Below are 18907 nucleotides of genomic sequence, written 5' to 3'. Positions count from 1 at the left end.
CCGCACCGGGCATGGGTCAGCAACAGCACTGGGACCCTGGCCTGGGTGAGGAAATTCCCGCGGCGGGCCGACTCCGAACTTGCTCCAGGATGGTAAAGGGGCAAGTACCACAGGGACGGCAGGACATGAAATCCCCCTGCAAGTGAAACATTCACGTCCCAGGAGTCCCAAGACCGAGGAGCCGCAGTTCAGAAGAACCTGAGACAACACGAGCCTCTCCTGGCCCCTGACGTAGCAACCAACGCTTGACTGCACAAGTTTTATTCTTTAAATATCAAGTGATTGATACGCTCGTACAAAAACAGCTACATCGCCAAAGTAGTGTCTAAAGTGCTTGAGCTCCCAGAGCGTGACACACAAGGCCGCGGCACACACGTGTGCCCTGAGCCGGGGGAGGGGCCGGGCTTTCTTCCCGGCGGTCAGCAGGGAGGTCCCCCCTTGGGCGGGGGGCACACGGCCGGCGTGCAGACTCACGCAGTGTGTGGCTCCCCGGCGCCCAACAGGAGCGGGGTCCGGACCACCCCTGGAGCTTCCCCGCCGGCACCTTCCTGGTTGAAGTACCACTGGCTGGAGGCCTCCAGGCCCTGGGCTTCCTCCCAGACCTCCTGGTTGATTAAAGCCGCCTCTCTACTCGCCTCGGCCGAGAGGTCCAGCACCTGGGCGAAGCTCCTGCAGAAACAACAGGACGGATGAAGCCTTTTGGCCTCTCCGCCCAGGGCCAGACAGAAGCAGGCTGCGTCCCGAGCACTCTTGGGGAAGCGTTCAGGACTCAGAACACAGCTGAGCAGAGCTCGGAGAGGCTTGTCAGAACAGGACTGGGCAGGCGCAAAAGAAGAGTCATTTATCCACCAGATATGTGGGGAACCGCACCAAGAATGGACACGTGGCCTCACACAGTGTAAACGACAGCAGGGAAATACATGCTAAAGGAGTGTGTCTGGCCAGCTGAAGCTGTGACCCTTGGGATCTGGAACCTTCTGGTGCATGCGGAATTCCCCTGAGGCCATGCACACAAGAAGGGAATGTCCTAGTAGGTGGCAACTCTTTTTTAGGAGTAACTTCCAATGTTTTTAGACATTTCAAAGAGCATATTCAGCATCATAAAGGAGAACGAAAGGAGATTTTTGGGGGGAAGATGAAGAGGAAAGCCCCAAGGTTTAAAAAAAAAAAAAAAAAATCCCCGGAGGGGGAAGCTTCAACAGCGAGAAAGTTGCCGAGGAGGCTTGTTGGGGGAGCAGCGGGGGGTGCCCTGCGGCCTGGGGGCTGCTTGCCCAGGGCCCACATTCGTGAAACCCATCAAACCAAACTGAGGACCCATGCCTTTTCTATATGATTTATACTTCCAGTAACGAGTATCAAGATCACCCCAAGCCCTTATCCCAGGAGATGTTTCAAGTATGAGCAGGCCCCCCAAGGGCACCAGAAATGCTGTGACTCCGGGGAAGTACAGGACAGGTGATGCTAGAGACCCCTTTCTCTTGTGGCTTCTTGAGAACACACATGGGGGTTTGGGCTGAGTTCAAGGTGCTTTGCCCATTCCCCTCTCCCTGCCTCAGGGGGCTCCTACACCCCCGGCCTCTGCAAACACCAGAGCTGCCCGCTCGCCAGAGCACGACCAGCTGCTCCCAACTTCAAATCTTTTCTGCAATACCTTCGGAGTTCCAGATCCTTCCTTTGGGTCATTTCCTTGAGTTCGCTCAGCAGGTCCAGAGCTTTCATGTTTTCTTCTAAACTGCCAATCCCCAGTTCTTCCAGCAGATGGCATGTGGTCGTCAACTCCTGCTGCAAATTGTCTGGAGGGGGAAAGGGGTGGTCAGCCAAGGGTTTCACAGTGCCTGGAGCAAGGGATGCTAATTGGGAGGCTGACTGGATTCTTCTTGTTCCCCAGAATGCTCGTGTGTTATGCTGGAATCATGAAGAGCTCAAAGGCACATTCAGGTGCTGGTACCGCTTCTCTCCCCCCGCCCGCCCAGTGCCACAGATCACAGGGGCCTGAGATCATAGGCCAGGTGTGTCCGCCAGCCGGGCGGTTGCTGGAACGGACCTGGAAGGCCACTTTGACGTCCTCAAGAGAAAGCAATGCAAAAGGCCAAGGATGTCAGTCCTGCAAGCAACTTAAAAACAAACCTGTGGTTCCCACTCCCTGTTCCCAGCATCTCTGCCCCCCTCACCCCTGAGAGCGTAGCCTGCATTTAAAGAAAGCAGCAACTCCCCACTTCCGCACACGCTACACCATACACGCACTGAGTCACAACCCACCACCACAAGGTTTTGAGACCACTGTAAGGGTTCTTCCACAAACACCCACATTCTTATACTCCCCGTACTGGTCTCCACTGCCTCCTCCCAAAAGACATGTTCAGGACCTAATCCCAAGTAGCTGCGAACGTGACTTTATGGCCATGGAGTCTGTGTTGACGTCACTGGGTTACAGTGAGGTCTGTGAGCTGGCATCCTTCGAAGCAGAGGGCAATTCGGAAGCAAGGCCGTGTGAAGACACAGGTGGACTGGCGCGACGCCACCACCAGCCAAGGAATGCCAAGAACAGGGAGCAACACCGGGAGTCAGGAGAAAGGCACGGAACGCATTTTCCCTCCGAGTCTCCAGAGAGGTCCAACTCTGCTGACACCCAGACTTCGGACTGCGGGACCCCTGAACTGAAGGGATTAAACTTCTGGTGTTTTGAGCCACCCAATCTGTCATTAATTCCAGAAGCCACGGGCTCCTTCGCAACCCGATCCCAACTGCTGGCTGCCACCCACAGCACTTGTCAGGGACAGAGTCCAAGAGTCGCAGATGTGCAGCTCACTGCCGTCATTATAAAACCGGACACCTGCACGCAGAACATTGCTCCACAAGGCTCATTCTTCAAGACTGCATGTGATCCCCTTGCTACTCAGTACTGGGAAAAGCTGGATTAAAATCACCTGTCTGAGATTACCAATAGAGCAACGGCCTTTGTGATCTTGAACTGCGTTTGTGGAAAGTTCTGGAGGCAATGTCCACCTGATTTTAGGTGGCGATCCTTTACTTACATTGGCTTCAAACAAGATGTATTTAGATGGCTCATGAGGACCCTGCCTGGAAATAACCAGACTCTAGGCTGGCTGAAAACTTGCTTTGGGAAGATACTTGCTCTGTGGCACCTGGGTGGCTCAGTGGGTCAAGCCTCTGCCTTCAGCTCAGGTCATGATCATGATCAAGTCCTGGGATCAAGCCCCGCATCCAGCTCCCAGCTCAAGAGGGAGCCTGCTTCCCCCCACCCTTCTGCCTGCCTCTCTACCTACTTGTGATCTCCGTCAAACAAATTTAAAAAAAAAAAAAAAAAAAAAAGACACTTGCTCTAAAGCAAATTTAAGATCAAGCATGCATGCGGACTTCATCCCGTGAAGGATCAGGTAGGAACCCTATGCCACAGAGGGGTCCCACGGCTCTTCACAGAAGGCAGGACGGGGCCGGGGCACCTGGCTGGCCTGATCAGTGGAGCATGAGACTCGTGACCTTGAGTTCTGTGACTCTAAGCGCCATGTTCAGTGTAGAGATTACGTTTAAAAAAAAAAGGCAAGATGGGGTAAGGATCAGCGTCTCTGAAGGGACCCCCCGTGCCTTGGGGGGACAGCAGCCGATCCCCAGGAATGTATTTTGGCAGGGATGGAAATTACTGGGCCGGTCCACAGACCTGGCTTCAAATCCCAGCTTGGTCCTTACTCAGGGCGCGACCCCGGATAAACCGCAGCCTTGCCGGCCCCCTCCATCCCCGTCCTCTGCCATCTGACAAGGGACACACCATCTACTGAGAGGACGCTGTGACATGACACAAAGGGATAAAGGTGGCTGCCACATGACAAGCACCGACCTGCACCGGCCATTCGCTCACTCTGCCCCTTGCCCGGCAGCCGCCCAGTTTCCTACCTAAGAACCGCTGCCCGTCCCCATCCAGGTGGACCGATTTCACGGGAAGCTCGTGCCTCGTGGTGTCCAGGGCCGTGGCGAACGCCTTGTACTGCTCCTTAAAGCGCTCAGCCACAGCCTCGTAGGGGCTGAGCATCTCGATCTGCAGGCAGGAGGGAAGGAGGCCTAGGACACAAGACCCAGTCCCATACCAGCACCCATCGGTGCCAAAAGCTGGCCAGAGTCAGAGCCGGGCGGCAGGGACAGCCCCTGTCCACACTCCCTCGGATCACTCTGCCGGGCTCACCCCGCCCCAAAATGTGCAGTGCGGTGACTGCATGGCTGCTGACCTGAGCGTCAAGGACGTCTGCCAGCTCCCGCTTCCGCTGAGTGAGAAGAAGTTCGCGCTTCAGCTCGTGGGCCTTCTTTTGTAGCTTCTCCTTCTCTTTACACATTATTAATAAATTCCTCTCTGCCTTTTCTTCGAATGAAGTGAGACCATTCTCCATCTGTCAAGCGCACAACAGAAGCTCAGGCCAGAGGGAACGCCATCCCTGCGCCTCGCAAAGCCTTTCCTCCTGCCCATGTCACGCACAAGCGAGCTCTGTCCCCACCTTCACGGTCAGCAGGGTCAGGAGCAACGTCTGGGATTCCATCATTTCCATCGCCTCTGATAGGTCCTTGGGGAGGTGAAAACAACATTTTTGGTTGCCAGTGAATTGGTATAAGCCTAGCTCTCTCCTCACTGGAAGGGCAGAAACCTAACCTTCATAAACCTGACTTAATTCAGTAATGTGAGGATTCTCTCCTGTGTGTCAACCCGCTGTTTCTCTTTCCTCGTTCTGTCTTTTTGGGCACCCTGCAAGAAGGAAGGGGGTGGTCCAGGCCCTTCCTGTGGCTGGCTGGTCCGGGTCAGCTGGGGGAGTCCCATGCAATCAATGCCACACTGAAGCCAGGAGGCGGAGTGAGACCCCAGCCCAGCTGTCCTCCCCTGGGGCCCAGGGTCTGGCCTAGTGCCTTCTCTAGCATAGCATCAGCAAACAAGGCCCCAAATCTCATTGTTCACATGATCTTGCCTTCGTAACTACATGTACTTGTACATATACTTGGGGCAACTTAAACTCTACGAATATTCCGAGGATGCGTGTGGTCTTGGGTTTTCCCTAAAATGCGTGGCTGCCTTGTTCCATCTTAGAGCCTCGGGGCTCGAGTGGCACCTGCTGGGGGCGGGGGGTGTGTGGGAGCTAACATCAGATGTCTCTAACTCCACAGCTTCTCTTTCATCTCGGACACTCACCGGGCTCTTTCTCTGTGAAGAAGAAAACGATGACGAGTCGGTTCTCTTCGACATCGTCTTTTCTAGCTGCGGAGTCTTTCTAATCATACTCTTGTCTAAGATCAAGAAGAGCATTTGGAAGGTGAGAACTCAGAGCACGCTTCGGCAGCCCCGAGGCGTACCGCAAGGCCCAGCTGGGGAAGAGTGGGGTGGGGGGGGGCAGGTGGATGATTTACCGTTGATGGCCGAGAGGTCCAGGTCCGGTGGGGCGGTGCCGTGCCCTTCCAGCAACGTGGACTGCAGGTCGCCCTTCCCGATTCCACTGCTGTCTGCGGGCCCAGTGAGAAGCCCCAGAGGTCAGCACAGTCTGCAAGGTCCTGCGCGCTATGGCGGGACACAGGCAACTCTGTGCAACCACTACGAGCTTTTTGCTTCCGAAAAGCCAGCATCTTGTGAGGGGAGCGGGACAGAGGGCTAAAGCAGCTCTGCAAATTCCCAGCCAGCAAGGTGAATCTATTTCAGAGTAGAAGGAGAGCGAGACACAGTCTCTCCAACCCAGAGAGGCGAATACACCTTGCTGCTTAGCTTGGTAAGAAGGGCCATCTGTACCCCAATGTTTATAGCAGCAATGGCCACGGTCGCCAAACTGGAAAGAACCAAGATGCCCTTCAACGGACGAATGGATAAGGAAGATGTGGTCCATATACACGATGGAGTATTATGCCTCCATCAGAAAGGATGAATCCCCAACTTTTGTAGCAACATGGACGGGACTGGAAGAGATTCTGCTGAGTGAAATAAGTCAAGCAGAGAGAGTCAATTTTCATATGGTTTCACTTATTTGTGGAGCATAACAAATAGCATGGAGGACATGGGGAGATGGAGAGGAGAAGGGAGTTGAGGGAAATTGGAAGGGGAGGTGAACCATGAGAGACTATGGACTCTGAAAAACAACCTGAGGGTTTTGAAGGGGGTGGCGGGGGGAGGTTGGGGGAACCAGGTGGTGGGTATTAGAGAGGGCACGGATTGCATGGAGCACTGGCTGTGGTGCAAAAACAATGAATACTGTTACGCTGAAAAGAGATAAACAAAAAACACCTTGTTCTGGACAGAGGTCTGCCACCTGCCATGCACCCGTTCTTTCTTCTGCTTTTCCCTTCTTTCTCCAGAAGCTTCTGGGCTGTTCCTCTTCCCTGGGGGGTCCCTTCATCTTTACTCTCTATTTAACCATGTGAAGTTATGCCTGATGCCCCCTAAAATGGGTAGTGGGGTACTGTGGGCTATAACCCAGCTAGGGTTACAGGGGGCCGCAAAACGAACAGATAGCATGTGAAGTCCTCCCTGTTGTTAGCAAGGCGGCAGCCAGTGGTTGAAGGAACGCCCATGCGGCCGAGAAAGAGGGGTACGTGGGAATAAACAGAGTGACGTCATGGTGACGTGTAGGGTGTGGGGCCCTGGGTTCAAATATTCGAAAAATTCTAAGTGAACAGGAGTCTGCTGACCTCCTGTACAGTGTCTCCTTCGAGAAATACAACGGAACTCAAACTGGCCGTCTCTCTCTAGTCTCGTGGTTGTTTTTTTTTTTTTTAAGACTTATTTATTTACTTATTTATTTGACAGAGAGAGAGACACACATAGCAAGAGAGGGAACACAAGCAGGGGGAGGGGGAGAGGGAGAGTCAAGCTTCCCATGGAGCAGGAAACCTGATGTGGGGCTTGATCCCAGGACCCCGGGATGATGACCCAAGCTGAAGGCACCCAGGCGCTTCCCGTGGTTGTTTCAATGATGGTTTCTCAGCCCTGACACTACTGACATTTGGGGCTGCGTCCCGCTCTGGGGCAGGGCTGTGTCAGGGGCAGCAGGCAACTGAAGGGCTTCCCCGGCCTCTCCCATCAAATACAAGTAGCAGATCTCCCCACCCATCACAACAACCAAATGTGTCCAGACATTTCTAAGTCTGAATCGCCCATGGGTGAGAACCCTGATTTTAAGATGTGGCTGACCCAACCTCTGACCCTTCTGGGGCGCACACTGGCTTTCCCGGCTGGACGCGTGGCCCCAGACCCAAGGGCATGAGCAAAGACTACAAAGCTGGCCCCAGGACGTGGAGCATGTCCAGGTCAAGGAGCAGCGCAGACACTGGGCAAACACCCAAACCACAATCAGCAACTTTCCATTCCCCAAAAGGCTAGCGACTCACAGTCTACTATTGATTGGAGCCCCTACTGAGAACAGAAAGTCAATGAACATGTATTTTACATGTTCTATATACTATACTATAAACTTCATTCATTTAATAAAGTAAGCTAAAAAAAGAAAGGAGATATTAAGGAAATCCTAAGAGAAGATACATTTATAGCATCATATTGTAAAAATCCCACATATCGGGGGGCCTGGGTAGCTCAGTCGTTAAGTGTCTGCTTTAGGCTCGGGTCATGATCCCAGAGTCCTGGGATCGAGCCCCAAAGCGGGCTCCCTGCTTGGCAGGAAGCCTGCTTCTCCCTCTCCCACCCTCCCTGCTTGTGTTCCTGCTCGCGCTATGTGTCTCTGTCAAATAAACAAAGAAAATTAAAACAAAAAAACCCCCACATATGAGTAGATCCATGTAGTTCAGACCCATGTGGCTCAAGGGTCAACTGTACTTAATTTTTCCCAAGACTCACAGTTGTTGCCACTTTGAACAAGGAGGAGCAGGCCAAGAAACAGTTTTGCTTTCTGTGAACTGCTTTCATGAGAAAGAGGGCCCAGTGCTGCTGAAGTGGGCACGTGAGGAGCTGGCAGAGTGCAACTCTGGGGAGGGGCCTTCCAAGACTTCTAGAATGAACACACTGACTACAACTGAACACCACATACACAGCAGTGATCGAAGTGGCAGCTCATGAGTGAGTATCCACCCTCCTTGTCTACACTTTCCATTTTCCATTGCTGTTGATTTTCATTTTACAACAAACACTTACGTCTACAATCAGAAAAACTGCAAGTTCTGCATATCACTTTGGTGACGGCTTCTAGGAAGATTAAGGGGAAACATGACGAGGAAGACCTAACCCAAGGTGGTGAGAGGCAGGAAGATGAGGCTTCACGGGCCCCCTGAGTCGCGCTCTCAGAGTTCCACCCAGGAAACGGTCACATGACCAAGGAAGCGTCATGATGGCCACACAGGAAGTAACCTCCTCTCTTCCCCGGCCATTTCCCTCGGGCTCCCCACATGCCTCAGAACCGTCCTTACCCAGACACTCTTCTGACACTTCCCAGAAAGAAAGAGGGAGTTTCCCCTTCGCATACTGGAAAACAAAATTCACCACCACGTTCCTCACTTACAGAGTTTCAGAGCTGTTTCACACCCTCCCTCCATCTTTACACACCTTTGCTCTTCTGGAGCACGTGGAGTTTCCTTCCCCCTTCAGGCATCTTCCCACCGGTCTTCACCACATCTGCTACAGAAGTCTGTCAGGGGAACACATGACAGTCAGGATTCAGGGGACAAGACACCTCCCTTCCCGGTGTGTGCAGTTTGTATCTGCTATCACTTTGAGGCCAGGGAGAGACGTAGGGTTCTGACATTTAATTACATAGAAATGGGATGGCTTAATCAAAAAGGATACCCTCACATGCACAGAACACAGGGAACTACCAAAATGTTTGCCGGTGATGGGCTCTGACATGGCAGATGCCAGGTGACTGATTTTCTGTATCCTTTATAGTATTCGCAGAGAATATATTCCTCCGGTCATCAGGAAAACAAAGTTTCTGTACAAGTAATAATCTTTAAAACGCATTTAAAAAAAAAACAAACAAGCAATGCATGGAGCTCACAAGCCATTACAACAACATCAGAGCAGAAAGAAAACCTTGTGAAGAGCAAGAACGTTTCAAAGCGCAGACACTGCTCCGATTCATCCTCCTACTGGGGGTCTCAGAATAAGAAATAAAAGGCAAACAGCTTAAAAAAGAAGAAAAAAAACTCTCTTCTTACATGATTTACAAAGAAAATCCCAAATGCTACTAAAACCAGTAAGTAAAGGGCTGCCTGGGGGGCTCAGTGAGTTAAGCATCTCATCTTCATTTCGGCTCAGGCCGAAATGATCTCAGGGTCATGAGATCGAGTCCTGCTTGGAGCCCGGGGCTCAGCATGGAGTCCGGGGCTCAGCATGGAGTCCACGTGAGCTTCTCTCCCTCCCTTTCCCTCTGCCTCTCACCTTCATATGTGCGAGCATGAGCTCTCTGAATAAATAAGCAAAATCTTTAAGAAACCAAACAAGTGAGTTTAGCAAGATTGCAGGATAGAGGGTCCATATAAAAAGATCACATTTTGGGGCGCGTGGGTGGCTCAGTAGGTTAAAGCCTCTGCCTTCAGCTAGGGTCATGATCCCAGGGTCCTGGGATCGAGCCCCGCATCGGGCTCTCTGCTCAGCAGGGAGCCTGCTTCCTCCTCTTTCTCTGCCTGCCTCTGCCTACTTGTGATCTCTGTCAAATAAATTAATGAAATCTTAAAAAAAAAATCACATTTCTAGCAATGAACAACTCTGGGAAGTGAAATTCCAAGATAGGACCATGTGAAAGCTGTCAGCAAGAAAAAAACAAAAGCATATGATATTAGGTTTAACTAAACTTACTGTGGGGATCATTTCAATTCATAAACAAATGCTGAGACACTAGGTTATATAACTAAAACTAACATAATGTTGTATGTTGATCATACCTCAATTTAAAAAATGTCTTCATTAATAAAAAAAGAAAGAAGATAGTATCACATATAATAGCACTAAAAAGCATACAAATACTTAGGTATAAACCTAAGAAAAAATAGGGAAGGTCTATAGGCTGAAAACTACAAAATGCTGATGACAGAAATCCAACCTGACCAACTAAATGGATAGGTGTACCATGTTCATAGACTGAAAGGCCTAGTATTTTTAGGATGTTACTCTCCCTAAACCGATGCAAAGATTCCATACATTCAAAATCCCAGTAGAAATTTTGGTAGAAAATGGCAAGCTAAGTCTAAAACTTATATAGAAAAGCAAAGGAACGGGTCATGATCTCAGGATCACGAGATCAAGCTCCACACTGAGCACGGAACCTGCTTAAGATTCTCTCTCCTCCCGGGCACCTCGGTGGCTCATTCATTAAGCGTCTGCCTTCGGCTCAGGTCATGATCCCAGGGTCCTGGGATCGAGCCCCACATTGGGCTCTCAGCTCAGCGGGAAGCCTGCTTCTCCCTCTCCAACTCCCCCTGCTTGTGTGTCTCTCCCTGTCAAATGAATAAATTTTAAAAAAATCTTTTTTTAAAAAAATATGGCAAAAGAGCCGGGACTGGCCAATAAGTACACGAAAAGATACTCAAGATCATTAGTTGTGATGGAAATGTAAATTAAAACCACAACAAGACGACACTTCACAGCCACTAGAATGGCTTCGGTCCATCTTAAAGTACCAACCGAACTCTCCTCTGGTGCTGCTGGGAATGTAGAGAGCTGCAGCCACTTTGGATAACAGCTACATGGTTTCCCACAAGCCAGTGAAAACTACACTTACCTGCCGTTCCTCTCCTGGGAAAAAGGAGAGCGTGTCCACACGGAATCCCACACGAGAATGTGTAAGGTGGCTTTGTGCACCATGGCCCAAACTGACAATCAAACCAAATGCCCTTCACTGGTAAATGGCTAGACCCGCCGTGGCCGCTCACCCTGGGGAACATTCCTCAGCCACCTGAAGGAACCGGCACTGTGACAGGCAACCACAGGGAGGGACCCCCCTCTCCTTTCTGTGAAAGCACATGCAAGAGGCTGCTGCATCCTGTGTGACCCCTTCTTAATGACCTTCCAGAAAAGGCAAAGTTATAGGGATGGAAATCAGGTAACTGCTGGGATGGGGGTGGGGCCGGCTTCAGGGGAGAGCCAAGGGATAGGGGGTGACTGTACCATATTTTGACTGTGGTGGGTCTGTGACAGGATAAGTTTGTCAAAACTTGCAGAACCGTGTGCTAAAGAGTGACACTTAACTCTGTAAATTCTACCCGAAGAGATGAAAAAAAAAAAAAAAAAGGAAAGAAGAAAGAAAGAAAACGGACAAGCTCGTAGGAATCGAAAATACCAGAGCACGCAGACACACAGGGATGCTTGTAAACAAGTTTATAAGGCAACACTAAAATTAAGAGGCAGGGGCTGTGATCTTTTGTTGAAACTCACTTCAACAAAGTAAATCATGTGAATTTAAATTAAAAAACAAACAAAAAAACCAAATTAAATCACAGCCTCTGGGTGATGTGTCAAGGCAGCTTCCTCAAATGTCAAAGTGCACCTCTCTGGGTGGAGAGGCTGATGGGGGGAGGGAGGCTGTGGAGGGGGTGTCAGGGTTATATGGGAAATCTCTGTACCTGCCACTCAGTTTTGCTATGAACCTAAAACTAACTTAAAAAAAAAAATTAAGTCTGGGGCACCTGGGTGGGTCAGTCAGTTAAGTATCTGACTCTTGACTTAGGTTCAGGAAACAATCTCAGGGTCATCGTGAGATGGAACCCTGCATCTGGTGTGGAGCCTGCTTGAGATTCTCTCTCTCCTTCCACCTTCCCCCCCAACCCCCTCAAGTACACTCTCTCACTTTCTAAGAAACAAAAATAATAATTAAAAAATTAATTCCAGGGGCGCCTGGGTGGCTCAGTGGGTTAAAGCCTCTGCCTTCGGCTCAGGTCATGATCCCAGGGTTCTGGGATCGAGCCCCACATCGGGCTCTCTGCTTGGCAGGGAGCCTGCTTCCTCCTCTCTCTGACTGCCTCTCTGCCTGCTTGCAATCTCTGTCTGTCAAATAAATAAATAAAATCTTAAAAAAAAAAAAATTAATTCCAGGGGCGCCTGGGTGGCTCAGTGGGTTGAAGACTCTGCGTTCGGCTCGGGTCATGATCCCAGGGTCCTGGGATCGAGCCCCGCGTCGGGCTCTCTGCTTGGAAGGAAGCCTGCTTCCCTTCCTCTCTCTCAGCCTGCCTCTGCCTACTTGTGATCTCTGTCTGTCAAATAAATAAATAAATAAATATTTTAAAAAAATATTAATTCCACTAAAAACAATTCACCCCCAAGAACTGACAGCAGTTTGTGAAAAGGTTTCCTTTTTCCTCAAGTTGGAGCTTAAGTCACATGATTATTTTTTTAAGTTTATTTATTTATTAAGTAATCTCCACACCTAACGTGGGCTTCGAATTCACGACCCGTGATCAAGAGCAGCTTGCTCTTCTGACTAAGCCAGCCCGGCGCCCCTTCCGTCACCTTATTAAGAACCTGCCATTTCACTCTACCAGAGTAAAAGGTAGGGAGCAGAAATTCATAGTTCACTGAATTTTACCATAAACCACATTTGGGAAAATGGAAGGAATAACACAACCTCTCCATCTTCTCAGTATGGCACAACGAAACAAGATACGTAACTGGGTCATCTACTGAGTGTTTCTGTTAAATGCCACACAAAGCAGGTGTTTGTGTCTTTAAGTGCTTCATTCCATCATTTTCTTTTTTTTTTTTTAATTTATTTCCTACTTTGTAGATCACTGTGTTTTTTTTTTTTTTTAAGATTTTATCCATTTATTTGTGTGTGTGAGAGAGAGAAAGAGAATGGGCACACACATGCCCACAAGCAGGGGGAATGGCAGGCAGAGGGAGAAGCAGGCTACCCATTGAGCAAGGAGCCCGATGTGGGACTTGATCCCAGGATCCTGAGATCACGACCCGAGCCGAAGGCAGACGCCCAGCCAACTGAGCCATCCAGATGTCCCCGTCCCATCACTTTCAACGGCTGCATGATTTTCGTGGTGTGACTACGGATAGTTCACTAAATTCTGCCTCTGATACTGGGTGCTTCAGCCCTATCCTTTCTTCCCCACAGTCCTTCTTTAAAACCCTGCAGGTGTTTTTCTAAGCACCAGCCAAGGTCAGGGACTGTGAGCTGGGCACCCGACAGAGCTGCTTCAGGACAGAATCCAGAAAGGGATTATCGGGTTGAAAGGAACAATCTCAGGTTTTAATAGAGATCATGTCTTTGCAAAAGGGATTTAGGACCATGCTGTGCCCGGCCCGTGCTACTTGGGTCAGAATTCCAAGTCCGACAGAACCCTATTCAGACCTTTCAAACCGACGTTGTTACCTTTTTGGTGGTTTTCTTCTCGTACTGCAAGTATCGGGACTCGACGACTCTTCCACCTGCGGGGGACACGCTGTTGGTTTAGAAGACAGCAAGAGCCGAGCATAAGGAGCCCCGCTCCCCATTATCAAAACCAGGTCCTATGTGTTCTCCCAGATCAACAGCAGGAACGAGGAGGGGGGAGGGGGCGGGCACTCCTCCCCCTTGCTCCTCTCGGATCCCGGGCTTCAGTACCCTCAAGCATGTATGGGACATCTACTGTATGCGAGAACATGTGGGATACCTACAGTTTACAAGTCCCCAGGCTATAAGGGAACAGGCTCAAAGTAGATAGCGGATTCAGGGGCAGGGCAGGGACAGGATAAAAGACCTTCCGCAGGTGGGCACCTGTTAGCCCCCCCCCCCCTTTCCACTCACTACCTGTGGTCAGAACCCCGGCCACCCCTTCCTTCACCAGCCTGTGTGTATGACCCACTCATGGTACAGGACTTTCATGCCTCTTTATGCCCTTACCTAGCTCGGGGCCTCTCGGGAGACATGCTCAACACCAGGGTCATACACCTTGGTGACAGCCCTGCCCAGGTCCCCCCCCATTCCATGCCTGCCTTGCAATTAGGGGGTTTCTCACAATGGCCCAAGTGATCACCCACAGTCCTCTGCTCTGAATCCCAACCCCTCTCCCCAGTCCTCCCTTGTACCTTCTCCCCCCCACTTCCCCCACACTGGGTCCCCCCAGTTAGCTAGTGACCAGTTACTGCTTCACTGGGAAGACAGCAGCAGCCCCGGGAGACCCTCCCACCTCAGCATCTGGCAGCCTCCCAAGTTCAGGGCCATATCCTGGCCCCACCAAGCGGAGGGACCTCTGTGCTTGCCACTGCCCTGGCAAACCCCCTCCCCCAGTTCCTCTCTTCAACGGTCTTCCTGGTATTTCCCCCCCAACGACCACCTATACCTCCCCCCACACCTCCACTCCCCTCTACAATGGCGGCTCCTCTTCCTCTACCCTCTCCGGAACCCCAGTCCTGTCCGGTGTGGGTCTCACGATCACCACCGCACCAGAGAAACCGCTTTCTGGAAGACCGCCACGGTCTCCCTGCTCCAAAGCCCACCGACCCATTCCCAATGTGCATTCTGAACACAGCACTTGCAGGCATGCTTCCCTGGAAACATCCTGTGTCCTCAAGGTGGGCTTCCCCGCTGGTGGCTGAGAACTGGCTCCCTTGCAGGTCCTGAGCACCTCCAGGCACCTCGCAGGACTCACATTCCCGAGGGGACCTCCCTCTCACCTCACTGCCCCTGCTCTTTCCTTCCAGCCACCTCGAGGGCCAGGACTTCTGTCGGCCTTGCTTGTGACTACAGTCCACCACCCAGCAGGGAGCAGGCGCCCGACCAGGCATCAGGTGCCCATTGTACACTTTTTCTAGGTAGCTCCAGAGCTTGGGGCTCTCCCTTTCTCATGAAGGGACCCAGGAAGAGGACACGGTTAATGTCCCATGGCTTGAAAGTTTGGTTAAGTGACATGGTGATTTCAACCGGATCTTCATGCTAGGATGTCATCTTGGGGCTGGGGGTGTGGCTACAACCCTGAGTGGAAAGGAGGTACACCCATAGTTTATGGGGAGCATGAAGCTGGACAAGGAGCTAGTGGTTGCCCGGAGCGAGCACCAGGCAAGGAAGAGCCATGCCTGCAGGGTGAGTGGGCTCAGACCATCAGGCAGGAGGTGCTTAAGGGTCAAGACCAAGACCAGGTGGGGTCCAGGGGAGAAAATCCAAACACACAAAGGGTCTACCCCTGGATGTCCGGCAAGGGATCAGGGCAAAGGACACCTCCATTTTCAAGCAAAGGAAATGATGCTGCTTTTAGTCCGATGCCATCGGCAAAGGGTTTTGCTCCTCCAGAAGGATCCAAGGCCTGGGGTTCCCTGGACAGCTGAGTTTCCAGAAACCAGGACGTACGTGTTTGTTTTGAACAGCAGTGGATTTTCCAAAGAAGCAATGGTACGACGAAGGATATAATTTGTGTTCCAGAGCTAGACCACGTGTAAACATACCACAGGTCATAAACAAGATCAGCGAGCGAGGCTGTAACGGAGGACCCTGCAGCCACTCGGAAGCAGAAGCCTGTTCTAAGTTCTTGGAGATGCACACTGGCACGCAGAACACTTGAAGCAAACAGCTCTTTGTATCAGAGGCTTGGATTCCAAGGAGGGAGATCCTCGAGCCCGCTGCCCACAGTGGCACTGCCAAGAGTCAAGGGAGGCTGTGAACAGTGACTGCAGACCCACTCGGGGACACCAGATGCAGGGGCACCCGAGGCGCTTCCAGAGAAGAAACCGAGACCTCAGTGTTTGGTAATGAATTCAGCTTCGGCTCTCCTCACTCACACGTCTAGTGGCGAGGTCTGCGCACAGCCCGTGACTCCCGCCGCTGGAAGGGCCCCCTGCCCTGGGTGACCTCCCCCAGGTCCTGTCACACCCCTGGCCACAGAGCTGGATGACCAGACTCGGACTTCCCAGAGGTGTCCCTACAAGGAAATAGAGCCCTAGCTTCCCTGCTCTGGTCTGGTTTTTTCCTTCCCCAAAAGCACTTACTGAAACTGGATCGTAAGCTAGATTCCGACTTTGCTCACCTTGTGTTTTTCTTCCTTTCATCTTAGCGCCACCAGGAGTACTGGGACCCCCCGCGGAAGGCTTCCTAGAAGAGGGACATAGAGGGTCTGGCTGACATAGTTACGTAGTTGGCTAAGCTCAGGGAAGGCAGCGAGGAGCCCGGGCTTCCTTGGGACAACGCAGTCCCAGCATCCCCAACCGCCCCCACCAATCTCCCGGCCACACGCCCATGTCTTCCAAGCAGGGTCACCTTGACAGGAACAGAGACTCAGAGCCCCTGCCTGGCTGAAACTGAGAAGGGCCCAGAGCAAGAAGAGTGAGAGGGGCAAGCAGGTTTGCCAAGCCTCAAAGATCTCAACATAAGTCAGGGCTTCGTTAACTGTGCCCACTCTATGCTCCTAGTAATAACCAGGTGAATGAGAGATGGAACTCCTTCCCCGAGAGGGAAGAGCCGCGCTTCCCGGTCAGGCCACGTGAAGAGTGCCCCGACACGTAAGGGGGTGAGGGGAGGTGAGAGACAAAGCCCCGATTGCCCAGGTCCATGAGGAAGGACATTCAGGGACAGGGAGCAACAAGGCCAAGGGCACAAGGACAGAGGAGAATGATGTCAAAATAGGAACTGATCAGCCCTATGGCTTCACTGGCAGAGTTCTGACTTCCCGGCTTACAGGCTCAGCCTACCGACTGGCAACCCTTCTCTGCAAAGGACCGGACAACAGAGATTTTCAGCTTTATGGGTTGTATGTTCCTGCCAAGAAATAAGAAAACCCTGAGTGTATTTCAGCCCCAAAAAGAAGCAAAGTACTGACACATGCTAAAACGGACGAGTCTCAGAAATATTATCCTGGGATGGGGGCATCTGGGCGGTTCAGTCGGATAAGAATCTGACTCTTGATTTCGGCGTGGGTCATGATCTCAGGGTACTGAGATGGAGCGCTGAGGCAGAGTCTGCTTCAGATTCTCTCTCTCTGCCCCTCTTCCTGCTTGCTCTCTCTCAAATAAATAAATAAATCTTAAAAAAATTTTTTTTTTTTAAATATTATCCTGGGGGCATCTGGCTGGCTCCGTCCATGGGACATGCGACTCTTGATCTTGGGGTCAGGAGTCCGAACCCCACATTGAGGGTAGAGTTTATTTAGAAAAATAAACAAAATCTCTTTTTAAAAAAATTATCCTGGATGAAAAAAACAGACATATATTGTACAATTCTATGTATCTGAAATGTCCAGAACAGCAAAGTAAGACAGAAAGCAGATTGTGATGGGCAGGAGCAGAGGGGTGGATGAAGGATGGGGAGTGAGTGAAAATGAATACAAAGTTTCCTTCTGGGCTGATGAAATGTTCTGGAACTAGACAGAGCTGGTGGCTGCACTGTGTGAATGTCTTAAGGCCATTAGATCGCTCACTTTGAAATGATGTTATGTGTGTTTCACCCCTATTTAAGGGAAGAAAGAATGAAGCTGGATGTATTAGGAGAGAGGGAACCTCGAGGGAGGAGACTTGGGGATGCGTCCCAGGAGTCCAATCTGGGCAAGCAGGACGCTACCAATAGAGACCAGCAACCAGAGAGGAGCAGACTGAGGGGCAGGGCCGGGGCCTGGGCACTGTAATCCCTGCTGACGTCAGGACACAAGCTCCACTGGTCACAAAGCGGCGGTCCCCTTGCTCAGCTCACTGCAGACTCTGAGGACCCCAAGTGAGATCCAGCGGTGCTGGCCATAGTGGGCAGAGGCAACCAACCAAATAAATGCTCACTGGGTGCCTATAGCTCTCCTCCTTCACACAATCCTCCCAACCCTACAAAAACCGCCCCGTTGCCCTGCTTTATCCTTGTTTTCTGGGAAAGGACTGGAATGTTTGAAGAGGTCACCTCTGGCAAGTCTCAAAGCTGGCAAGGGACAGAGCACAGATTCCCTACGGGGTCTGAGCTACGGCTCTAGAATCAAACCGAATGGGGGTGGTGGGTTCATTACACCTGTGCCAGCCTCAGATACCTCCCCCCAAACCTCGGAGAGGGTAAGGGCAATCTCACAGGGTAATGATCCCTGGATTCAACACAAGTGATTTCAACTGGTCTATTAAACTTTAGTTTGCACTGGCACAACAGAACATCAGCCGAGTGAACAAATAAAACGAACCCAGCCCAGGAATCATGCCTGGAACCGGGTAAATGGTCAAAGTCTTGTCTCTATTGCTCTTGCTGTGTGATCCTGGACAAATGACCTTCTCTCTCCCTGAGCCTCTATCATCTCATCTGTAAAGGTGAAGCATAGGAAAGAAGGGTTCGGAGGATTAAACGAGATTCTTTAGTGGCCCAGCATTTGTCCACTATAAAATGGCAACTAATCGCGACAGATCACGTTCAAAAGCCACGCACTGTTCTAAGTTCTTAAGTTTCACCCGAGGCCTACAACGTTGAACAGCGGCATCATTCGCCGGGTTTCTCAGCGGAGGAAAGCGAAAGCACAGAGAGGTTAAGCCACTAGCCAGATATCGCCCCGCACCCACACAACTGACTGGGGACTCAAGTCTAGTTCCGCGCCCAGGCTGCCGAGCATGCGCAGGGCCGCCTCCCGCCTCCCAGAGCCCGTGCACCCTCGGTGGGTCCCAGGGGTCAGATCCCCAATCCCCAACTCTGCTGCCCCACCTCCCCCAGCTCTCGGCCATGGCCTTCTCGCCGGCACCCACAAAATCCAGACCTGTGGCGCTTCAACTCACCCAGCTCCGCGTCCCGAGGAATCCGCCATTTCCCGCCTTTAACTCAAAGGCCGGCTCTTCAAATCCGGGTCCCCGCCCCCTCGCCCCGGGCCGGGCCATATTGCGCCGCCATGGGAGGGGTGGCCGTTGGCCTCGGAGAGCGTGTCTGCGGGTGAAGCGGGAGACCCCTGAGCGCGTGCCACTCTGTTTTCCCCTCACACTTGGTTTCATCCACCAGCTGCTGGAGGCGGTGTCCGGAGCCGGTGGGGAGGGGGCGGGTCTTCGCGGCGCTCCGCCCCGGAA

At 51.6% G+C, this 18907-nt stretch overlaps 1 protein-coding gene across 1 annotated transcript; it reads right to left on the bottom strand.

The window, feature by feature from the left end:
• Positions 1–245: 245 nt before the first annotated feature.
• On the bottom strand, positions 246–18864 carry HAUS8 (HAUS augmin like complex subunit 8). Its single transcript, XM_047698650.1, has 11 exons — positions 18626–18864; positions 15928–15992; positions 13302–13357; positions 8534–8615; positions 5404–5496; positions 5189–5283; positions 4506–4571; positions 4242–4400; positions 3913–4054; positions 1652–1793; positions 246–669 (listed from the first exon to the last, which is right to left on the bottom strand). The coding sequence occupies exons 1-11, from the start codon at positions 18652–18654 to the stop codon at positions 471–473; spliced, it is 1128 nt and encodes a 375-aa protein (XP_047554606.1). The 5' UTR covers positions 18655–18864; the 3' UTR covers positions 246–470.
• Between the last annotated feature and the right edge of the window lie 43 nt (positions 18865–18907).

Source organism: Lutra lutra, chromosome 1 (assembly GCF_902655055.1).
Source record: "Lutra lutra chromosome 1, mLutLut1.2, whole genome shotgun sequence".
Taxonomy (NCBI): Eukaryota; Metazoa; Chordata; class Mammalia; order Carnivora; family Mustelidae; genus Lutra; species Lutra lutra.
Note: the sequence above shows the minus strand (reverse complement) of the source record. Positions and strands in the feature narration are given on the sequence as shown.